The sequence below is a fragment of the Rhagoletis zephyria genome, unplaced genomic scaffold (assembly GCF_001687245.7).
Source record: "Rhagoletis zephyria isolate East Lansing unplaced genomic scaffold, Rhagoletis_zephyria_1.1 Rzeph_scaffold_16623, whole genome shotgun sequence".
NCBI classification, from domain to species: domain Eukaryota; kingdom Metazoa; phylum Arthropoda; class Insecta; order Diptera; family Tephritidae; genus Rhagoletis; species Rhagoletis zephyria.
Window position 1 is genome coordinate 1 of NW_016173687.1, and position 11,670 is coordinate 11,670.

At 35.2% G+C, this 11,670-nt stretch overlaps 1 protein-coding gene across 1 annotated transcript; it reads right to left on the reverse strand.

Annotated features, from left to right (window-relative positions):
* Window positions 1-1,544: 1,544 nt before the first annotated feature.
* On the reverse strand, window positions 1,545-11,664 carry LOC108379538 (titin-like). The gene is made up of 7 exons (XM_017635893.1): window positions 11,627-11,664; window positions 11,220-11,525; window positions 8,553-8,573; window positions 5,732-5,836; window positions 3,161-3,355; window positions 2,781-3,083; window positions 1,545-2,681 (listed from the first exon to the last, which is right to left on the reverse strand). The coding sequence occupies exons 2-7, from the start codon at window positions 11,482-11,484 to the stop codon at window positions 2,491-2,493; spliced, it is 1,080 nt and encodes a 359-aa protein (XP_017491382.1). The 5' UTR covers window positions 11,485-11,525; window positions 11,627-11,664; the 3' UTR covers window positions 1,545-2,490.
* Between the last annotated feature and the right edge of the window lie 6 nt (window positions 11,665-11,670).

Here is an 11,670-nt window from a genome sequence, read left to right on the forward strand (position 1 = left end):
AAAGATCAAATCTAGATAAATCGATGATAAACAAACAAGCAAGCAAGAAACTCAAAAGTGTTCCACCGTCTCATCCTCTTCAAAGAAGGATTGGCAAATGGAGTTGTCATTTACGCCTATCACAGTCAGGTGTTTGTGCCACGTGAAGTGACCAGTCAGCAGTCCCGTCTTCTCAGTGAGAGCAAAAAAACTAGATAGACCTTCTGACATTGAAGGAAACATGAGTTTTGCCCACTTGCATCCACTCTATGGCTCCTAGCCATTGCTGAGCGAAGTGTCCACCCAGTTTCTGATGGTGGCTTCGATGGCCGAGGTGAGGAGTGCTATAACTTGTTGCGGATCGAGCAATACCTGGTCTAAGCCAACTGTGGCCAAAGGGTCAGAAGCCTCGTTTCCAAGTTGCCTGGCATCCAGAGTAAGGCAAGCTTGTTATCTTTACCAACATAATTTAGTCGAGACTTGCATTTGCGAACTAGTTTGGAAGTAGTTAGATAGAGGGCTGGCCAATGCCTTAAGTGCAGCTTGTCTGTACCTGTATGATGACACAAAGTTCACCAGTGCGTCAAGAGCACTACAGATCAAAGTTAAATAAATAGGCTATCAAGCAACCATTTTGGTTATTTTCCATCGAGACCAGATGAATTTTCGTGCACCCCCACTTACAACTCTTGGACCGCCGTATTTTTCACGTTAACGTAGACCCCTGTCGAGTCTCCCGTGGACCCCTGGGGCTCCACCTGGACCACTTTGGGAATCACTGCAGTATACGGAAAATTGTATTTTATTTTTATTTTTTATTTAGAATAACGTCTTGTCCGGCTATTTGGTATACAGGTATGTAGAGCTATGAGTTTAAAAAACATTAGGTTTTAGTTGAGATACTGCAAAGCTTTTGCCATTCACTTGGGAGTGGCCAGAAGTGATTTGTTTGCTTACGGTTCAAATCGCAGCTCAATTCGTCCGGATATTTATATCCACGTATCCCCTGGGTAGCGACCAATTTAATTTAAACTTTTGTCGTGGTCGTCGTAAAAAGGAGAGGTATCATCCGAAGTTTTGTGTTGGCGGATCCCAAACTCAGCGCACAACCCACTGCTGGAGGGGGATGGTTTCTTAACAGAATACACGTTTATGTAGCGAGCCGCTGCAGACTTCAGTGAGCCCTTAAACCGAATATGTCGGAGTGGCCCCACCGAAGCTCTCTCTCTTTCTGCCGTGAACCAATGCTCCACTCGAATTGGCGAACGAGGTCGCAACAGTCGGGATGAGTATAGCCGTGAAAATGTAGCTGCATACCCAGAACAACGACTATACCCCATAGCACTCGATACATTAACAGTGGGAAATACGAAATTTTGAATTCTGACCAAACCTTGAAATAAAATGAATAAAAAACAAAACATTAAAGTGTACTTACATAAATTTTTTGTTGTTCTTCGAACATATTTATTAATGTTTTAGTGCTTATTTAAGCGCTTAGTATGGCTTCTTTCTTCGGTCCTGATCATCAGTCTTACGTAAAGAAAATAAAACATTTTTGTAACTAAATTTAATTTTTTTTATTTATGCATTCAGAACAATCATATATGTATAAATGTATTTGCATATCGCAATGCGCATAGTAACTATGCATGCATATGCATAGACTCATTTTTTGTTCGTATAAAAAAAGTAAATTTGAGATTTTTACAGTCATGAAGTGAAGGAGAAATTAAGTGATTTCCTTTAAAATGCTCGCACCTATATTTGCATTTAAAAGTCTCCCAAAAAGGAAATGCTTAATTTCACCTTAACTTCTAAGAGGAATATACAATAAATAATAGCTTAATCGCACCAAGTATTATTTATTGTATTTACAATTCATTTGTTTTTTTTTTCGTAGTAATTTCAAAAATTTTGCGACATTTTTTTATGTTTTCTTTGACATTTATCACAGTTTTAATAAATAATAAACAAAACTAAATTTTATACATATTATGAAATTCGAGATTTAATTTTTAAAATATTTCAAATTTTAATTAATGAGATTATTTCATGTCTTCTGTAATCAATATTTATCTTTTTCCATATTTCATTCCTTCATTGTTATTTTTCACACGACGTTGGTTACAAAAATTTTCTTCGCTCGCATTTTTAAACCTATGTACATATGTGAAAAATAACCAATTTGAAGAAGGAAATGGTTTATGGTTATTATGTGGCAACGCACTTTAAACGGCGTTGCATAATCAACACATTACAATTAGATTAAATCGTTGAATGTATTATTAACACAAAAAAAAAAACAATAAAATAAATAAGGGCTTCCAAAACTATGCAATTAATATTTAAATGAACGTACGTTGTATAAATATGAAAATTATCAATAAGTATTTTAGTAAAATTAGTAGTTTCGAAGCTATTCGCTCATAGCTTTGTTTTTCTTTGTGATTTTTTACAACAATATTTGCGGCCTAACATAACATCTATTGTACACATAGCAAACTAGTATTATTTTGATGATTTCTTCTTTTTGCTTTTTGGCAATTTCGCCCAAATGCGGAAGAAGTATTCGTCTCGACGCAGCAGTTTACCACGAGCATACGAATGAATATCCGCGTCCATATTGTGATCACGCAACCAGGACGATGTATTGCAACTACTCATTTCCGTACGCGGTTCGTCGGGCAAACTCAAGTGTCCTTTGAAATGTGAGGGAAAGAGAAATAGAAATACATGTGTAAGTTATGCTTTCCTTTTTAACAGCTTTCTCGCAGCATGACAATGATTGTGTATCTTACCTGCTGTCATAGCCTTATATGGCTCCTCAGATTCGAGTGGTTCACTAAGACCGATCTCGTTCTTTGCAAATATGCGTATCATATATTCATGATTCTCTTGTAGGTCGCGTATCTGGAATCTTTGCACACCGGCCGGTACACGGCCCACTTCGATCCACATCGTTTTCTTCATGTCACGTATTGCAATGTGATAGCCGAGCAGTGGCGCACCACCATCTGACTCGGGTATACCCCATTCGAATATGTGTGCATTGGCGGCAAGTACTCGCGCCTCCAATGGCGCAGTGGGCGGTGAAGGAACGGCTATTTGAATGAGATTCAATTGCAAAATGATAAATATGGCACAATGTTTTGTATTTAAACGTGTAGTCTACACTTACTTGCGTGTGTTTTGAGGGATACACTCTCGGTTACGGCTGGTGCACCTAATCCAACCGCATTCTCAGCTGATACCCTAAACCAGTACTCGCATTTTTCCTTCAAGTTATCCACTGTGTATTGGCGACAGTGTGCATCTAAGGTGATTACCTTTGTCCATTTGGTTGATGTTGCCGAACGTTTTTCAATACAGTAGCCTGGGCGAACGTAAAAGAACGGTTTAAAATCTATAGATGTGTATTTTTGTATGAGAGTTCTTTAAAGTTTAATTATTTCAGTTTATAAATTGGTAACGAATATTCTAAACTGAATGCTCAAATCGGATTTCATTCATTTACGAGTGACCTAATTTAGCCCAGTAATCGTTCCATAACTAAGGCATATTGAGCTGTCTACAGATCGATAAATGAGAAAACAAATCGATCATGTTGTGATAGATGGAAGACGCGCTCCCAGTGATTTAGACGTACGTACACTCCGAGGGCCAAACATAGACTCGGACCACTATCTTGTTGCAGCCCAGATACGCACCCGGCCCTGTGCCGAAAAGCTGGCCAATGCATTCGCCACTCGACTCACACTTGCTCTTAGATAGAACTCTTCAACAAACCAACATATGCGAAGAGCTTGAAATTCTGGCCGACAGGAAAAAACCCTAAAATTTTACAAGGGAGTTAGGCGGCTTACGGAAGGTTTCAATACATGGGCGAACTCCTGTAAGAACAATCAAGGCGACCACGTGACCGATGTTCAGAACGTACTTAAATTATGTAGGGGACACTTCTCCACCCTATTGAATCGTAGCAGCACTGAAAGTTGTGGAGATGACCAACCTGAACACCTAGTCAATGATTATGAAGTCGATGTTCCACCACCTGATGTGAGTGGTAAGAACTGCAATTAGGCGGCTAAAAAAACAACAAAACTGTTGGAGCTAAACGCCTGCCAGCCGAGCTATTCAAGTACGGCGGCGAGGAGCTGATAAAGTGCATGCATCAAATCTTATGCAAAAAATGGTCAGATGAACGCATGCCGACGACTGGAATTTAAATGTGATCTCCCAATCCACAAGAAATACCGCGGGATCAGCCTTCTAAGCATAGGTTACAAGGTCTTATCGAGTGTATTGCGTGAAAGTCTAAAGCCCACCGTCAACGAACTTATTGTGGCTTATTAGTGTGGACTTGGACCCGGAAAATGCACCACAGACCAGGTATTCACAATATGCGAAATCTTGGAAAAGGTCCGCGAGAAGAGGATCGAAAATTACCAGCTATTTGTCGACTTCAAAGCCGTTTTCGATAACACGAAAATAAGTTGTTTTTATGAAGGAATGTCTGAATTGGGCATCCACGCGAATACCACCAGCTCCGTCAGGATTGGAAAGGACCTCTCCGAGCCGTTTGATACCAAACGAAGGTTGATTCCCTTTCCTGGGGATACATTAAGCTGATGTTTACAAGAGCGTACAATTGCTGGCGTATGCCGCCGACAGCTACATTAACACTAAAAAAAAGGGCTCCGTCTGTTCTTCCTTCTCGGTATTAAATATAGCAGCAAGACGTTTGGGTCTGGTGGTGAGCGAGGACTAAACGAAATATCTCATGTTATCAGACAAACAGTCAGAGTATAAGCGTCTTGGCATCCACTTAACTGTTGAAAGTTACAAATTTGAAAACGTAGACGACCTCGTTTATTTGGGTACCTTGATATCCAATGGAGAATTACTTTTACCAACAACTGCTACTTTGGCTGAGTAGGCTATCGAGAAGTAAAGTCCTCTCTCGACCTACAAAAATCACACTTTATAAGTCACTCATCATGTGCAGAAGGATGGACAATGATAACATCCGATAAAGCAGCTTTCCTTGCTATGATTAACTCCTCAGCAATTTCGATAGATCCATATTTCTGCCATGACAATGATACATAGATAAAAGAACGTCAGCAGATATTTGTATACATATATTTTTATGGCATTAATATCTTCATTCCAATTGGAATTTCGTTCCAAAATATGTACATCTTGCACGCACCCTGCCNAAAGTCCTCTCTCGACCTACAAAAATCACACTTTATAAGTCACTCATCATCCGATAAAGCAGCTTTCCTTGCTATGATTACTCCTCAGCAATTTCGATAGATCCATATTTCTACCATGCCAATGATAGATAAAAGAACGTCAGCAGATATTTGTATACATATATTTTTATGGCATTAATATCTTCATTCCAATTGGAAATTCGTTCCAAAAAATGTACATCATGCACGCACCCTGTGAGAAACAACAACCAAACAGGAAACATTTGCTACTACATAAGTAGGGAAATTATATAGTTTCTCGCTGATTGCCTAACTGTAGATAACGACCCATGCTTTTGTATGTGCAAAAGAGAGTTCGGCTCATAGAAACATAATGCCGACTTTGGCTCAAGGGCGAGCAAAGACGTATGTAGATGTTTGTATTTGAACGCTTTTATAGTCCAACGTCTTGGTATTAGGAATATTATAAATGTAGAAAAATATTTGAACATTTTGTATATATGTAATTTGCTGCAAATCGCGATACATACCAGTTATCTCTGAACCTCCGTTGCTTGCTGGAACTTCCCAGTCAAGAGTCACACTACGATTCGTCACATCAGGGATGCGCAAATTTTGCGGTGGTGATGGAGGAGCTGTTGAGAATTTTTAAACAAAAATCATTAATAAATTATAACAGTAAAAAAGCATTGAATCGCAGAATTCGCACGTATGAACAATTTTCTCAGGTTAATTGACTGCCGCTTAAATGGTTATCCGCTTATTTTTGTTAACTCGGTGTGAAAAAGAATTCTTCATTTAAGTGAAAAAGATAAATAACACAGGTTTACAAAGAAGAAAAAAAGGTAACCGAATATTGAATCAAACCTCTATATTCCTATGTTATTCCATCACGTCAGGTTCGAGGTCATTTGAAGGTCAAGTAGGGAAAAATTCATGGAATAAACNATGGAGGAGCTGTTGAGAATTTTTAAACAAAAATCATTAATAAATTATAACAGTAAAAAAGCATTGAATCGCAGAATTCGCACGTATGAACAATTTTCTCACGTTAATTGACTGCCGCTTAAATGGTTATCCGCTTATTTTAATTAACTCGGTGTGAAAATAAATTCATCATTTAAGTGAAACAGATAAATAACACAGGTTTACAAAGAAGAAAAAAGGTAACTGAATATTGAACCAAACCTCTATATTCCTATGTTATTCCATCACGTCAGGTTCGAGGTCATTTGAAGGTCAAGTAGGGAAAAATTCATTGAATAAATCAGAACATTCAATACCATTCTTCAGAATTCTACCTTGAGATGACCTCGGCATGACCTCTAGATGACCTTGAATAATCAAGGGACCCTCATATTCCGATTCAACTACAACAAAAACAATAAAAAAATGAATTACTATTTCTATTGCATAAATTCGTTTTCCTATTTGACCCTCAAACAGGGTAGCCAACANATTCTTCAGAATTCTACCTTGAGATGACCTCGGCATGGCCTCTAGATGACCTTGAATAATCAAGGGACCCTCATATTCGGATTCAACTACAACAAAAACAAAAAAATGAATTACTATTTCTATTGCATAAATTCGTTTTCCTATTTGACCCTCAAACAGGGTAGCCAACCTTTTTTTGAGAATTCCCCGATTTTGACAATGAAATTCCCCGATTTTGCCTGAAATTTCGTAAAATTCCCCACTCATAGATATCTCCTTATTAAACAAAAAAAAAAGAAACACCACAAAATGAATGTATTTTTTATCTATGTATTCATAAACCAAACCAAACTTTTATAAAGTTAGTTAACAAATTAGTAATAAAATATGTTTATATAATATTTACGTACATACACTGGTCGAAAAAATTTTAATCGCACCAAGTATTTTTATTGTGTTATTTAATTTGATTTATTTTTTTATGAAACTATAGTTCGTTCTTTAACAAATACCGTGTAAATACAAGTTTGAAACTTTGTGAATATTTGAAAAAATTCAACCAATTCGAGANTATTTACGTACATACACTGGTCGAAAAAATTTTAATCGCACCAAGTATTTTTATTGTGTTATTTAATTTGATTTATTTTTTTATAAAACTATAGTTCGTTCTTTAACAAATACCGTGTAAATACAAGTTTGAAACTTTGTGTAATATTTGAAAAAATTCAACCGATTCGAGCTTTTTAATCGGATTTTCTAAAAGATTTTGAGTATGCCGTTTTGTAGTCCATTTAATTCTATTGTAATAAAGTGCAAGTTTCAAGTATCTAAGAATTTTCGTTTTAGAATTTTTTTGCCAAAGTTTTTGCGGTTTTCTTCCATATGAAAATAAATTATTTTTATTCATTATATGAAAGCAATGCGACAAACAAAATTCTAAAAAAATAGTTTTTGACCATTCGAAACTTTATTATATGTACTAGCATTGAACGAGCTGATATTCCCCACAAAAAACTGTACATTCCCCGATTTTCCACGCAAACTGAAATTCCCCGCAAATCGGGGAATTCCCCACGAGTTGGCTTCCCTGCCCTCAAATGACCTCAAAACTGACATTATGGAGGGTGATGGACCTTCGATTCGGGTTTAGCGAGTAAAAAACCCCATATATATGAATTTTCAGGTTTATTTTTAATGAATTTTTTCCTACTTGATCTTAAAATGGCCTCGAACCTGACGTGGTGGAGGCTAACAGACCTCGGATTCGCATTCAGCGCGTCTAATAACATAGGGATAAACCTGTGTAATTAAAACAAAAAATAATGGATTTTTTCATCTCCAATTAAGCGGTATATACTGTACATACTTATGTATGTATATTGGAAAATTTCATCGACGAATTCGTAATTAAAAATCCACAAATTTATGAACTCTTTGCTTTCAGTGCAAAATCATTTAATGAAAAAAGTTTACACCACACAACCACTACCAATTAGCAATTTGGGTAGATATTACGTAACGATATGGGTAGCTATTAAGTTACGAAAAATATAATAATAAAAAAAAATTTCATCACGTAAATTTCCCGAGAAAATTCCTTTATTAATTTTCCTTTCGTATTACTAGTGTTAAGTTCGAATTTCCATAAGTCTTTCTGGTTTACTAAATCTCTTTAGGAGTATTTTTAAATAATACTGTTGGTTTTTTTAAATAAAAATTTAATGGGAAAAAAGTTAAATTTCGCAGGCCTGCATATTTTTTAAAGTTCGATCTACGCACTCGTATGAAAAATTGCGCACGATAAAAATGTATTATAATTCCATAAAATATATTTCGTTTATGTAAATAGAATTAACTTCTACTACACAGCCTCTATTAAAGCACATAGTACATATATACATACATACATACCTAAATTTTCTCCAGCCCGTACTGTATTTAGTATATTTGATTGCAGTTAGTTGCATTATTTGAAGCATATCAGCGTTTGCGTATGAGGAATGAAGCAAATTTTTGGGTTAGCAAATAATGGTAAGCGAATATTTTAGGATGTACATACATATCTACATTAGGCTGGTTCAATTAAAAGTAAAGTCCGGTTAGTCTATGCTGACCCAAAAAATATACCACTGTTTTTTTTTACTTTAAAAGCAAATAATATTTAGATGTCGCTCAAAGCGCTCAAAGTTTTCCATGTATTTTATACGGTGTAGAAACAATTTCTCGTAGAAATAGTATAAAGTTCTTGAAAATCAATAATTTTCGATCGGAAATACTATCTTTTTCTCTTTCAAAGGAGACTTTCAATAATAATACAAAAGTTTATTATTATTCGAAATCTCTTGAAGAGAAACAGGGATATATTTTTTCGGTATAGAACAACGCCAGGGGGTGAGAGCATTAACATTCCGACTTTATTTTTTGACCAAAAATATATGTGTGTATGTGTGAAAGTGTATAAATAGTATGCCAAATTGGACAGCTGAACATTTTTTGTCAATTTTAATAAAATTTTATCTGCACAAATCCTATTTTTGGCTGCAGAAAATGTTTTAATTGCCTTTTTTTAAATGCACCGGTGGCTCATTAATTAGAGACACGACTCCTTTAAGATTTTTGACAATTAATTTTTTCTACATTACTTTTAATTTATTATTTATTTACAAATATAAAGTTCGTGCTACGACGAGAACTATGTTACTCAAAGTTTAAAATCTTGCAAAAGATTTATAAAAATCTGCAAAATTTCACAAAAACCGTTAACAAAATTTCAATTTATTCGAAATTTGGATATGCAGTTTTATTGCCCATTAAATTTGAGTATAATATTGTGGAGGTTTAAAGTAGCTTAAGAAACTTGATGATTTTTGAGAGTTATTTTTGCGGACGATGTTATTTATTTTGCGTAACATCGTTTCAATTGGACTAGTGTCGGCTATGAGTTGAAATTAATCTACATATAACCCCTGCCTCTGTAAAGGCAGTGCCACACGATTGGTACATTTGTACAGGTTTGCACATTTTTTATATTGTGCTATTGGTACAAAGTGAAAAAACTGAGACGACTTTTTTTTTTTGTAGTCACACGATTGGTTCAAGTGGTTCAAGATTGGTACAGTGAACTTCTATTGAAAAATTTGAGCAAATTGTTTTTCGTGATTGAGATAAAGAAAAATATTTGTGTATTCACACGATTGGGATACAATTTGCACCAAAGTGTGGGTAAATGTCCAATCGTGTGATACAGTTATATTGTTCATCAAAAATGCTCTTCAATTCAATCCTCTCTTAAGAAGACCATATGCATCTCTTGTTTCTACATTTTGGTAGCAAATTGAAATATCTCATTTCTTGAGTTGTGACAGCCCCCTAGTAAAAGACCGATATGAAAATTTGTACATTGAATTAAAATAAATTTTATTCTAAGTTGATAAATTGAATTTGACTAAACTTCATTACATAAGAAATCAAGAAATTTTACCAATTTAACATGTGAAGCAATAAAGCCAATTTAAAAATTTTCCGGTGTCAAAATGTTGTGTTGATATATTTACTTAATTGGCTCACTTTAGATGGTTACTTGAACATGGTATTACGAGTATTTATATCCCGTTAGATATGTATAATAATGCCTTTATCCAAATGCACACAATTTCGAGAAAAATGGCTCTAAAGTTGTTAAGCAGTTATTCCTTTTGACGTATTTCTGGCGTACTAGTAATATTTGTATCTTAATACTTAATGGAATTCTTCCTTTTAAGCATGGCAAAGCATTAAGCCAGAAGCGTTTCAAGGGTATTTTTTTTGACTGATATGTATAAAGGTTTTATGTACATATATAGAGTAAGTGGGCAAATGACAAAATAAAGCAAATCAATCTATTAGATTCATTTAAAGAGAGAAAATTACCGTAAATACCGTATCTAAACTCACAGGTTTGCTCTGCGCTGGTAATAAAAAGTTTGTAACTGGCAAATAAAGTTGCTGTAATTTTTAAACACTTTACGGAGTTTGGTAACAAAATATTGCCCCATAAAATATGCAGTGTCAGAATTTCCACAAAACTTGCTAGCAGAATTGCCGTATAAATTAAAACGTTACCAAGTTAACTAGAATTGCGGTTACAAGAAACATTGAAACATGGTAAACATTTTGGGTAATCTAATTTTCCGGTTACAAAATCATCGGTTACTTGCAGAATCGATCTGGCAATGTGATTCAGTTTTCCTTCCGCATCATTTCGTAAGAACACTTCTTCGGCATTAATGTAAAAACTGTTCTAAATACAAACAATATCAGCTTTTCTTTGCCTTAGTTATTAGAATTTCCGCGGGTAACATTTTTCGGTCGAAAAGAAAACAATATTAGTTTGACTTTGTCAATTGTCCACTTACGCATTTATACTTATGACTATGTGAATTTTAATATTTTTTTTTTTTGTAATTTAAAAAAATCCATTAATTTTTTAATTGTGTGTTAAAATATTATTTCGCTAAATAAATCATATAAATAAATGTAAGTATGTACGTATATGTATACATTTATAAAATGGAATGAAAAAATTTGTTTGCCACTTACTTATCTTTCTGCCTACAACTATTTTGTCTTCAGTCTCAAGCGCCTCACTAGTGCCAACTTCATTCTTGGCATATATTTTAAATTGGTAAGCCCGATCCTTTATTACATCACTAACCAGTATATTTGTAACATTGCCGTTTGTGCTACCAAGTAATCGGTATACGGTTTCATGGAATTCTTTGATTTCGACAATATATTCAATAATCTTTGAGCCACCATCGCTTTCCGAAGGTTCCCATGAGAGTGTAAATGCCGTATCTGACATACCGAATACTTCCGTTGGAGCACGCGGTGGTGATGGTTTGTCTACGGGGAATAAAAGATAAGAAAAAATAAAATAAAATTATAATAAAGCAATAACAAAAATAACCATTGCGTTTGAGTACAACGCACTCGCTACAGCTTACCGAATTTCTTTGTAATCGTCACCGTCTCACTCTCAGCTGGTTCA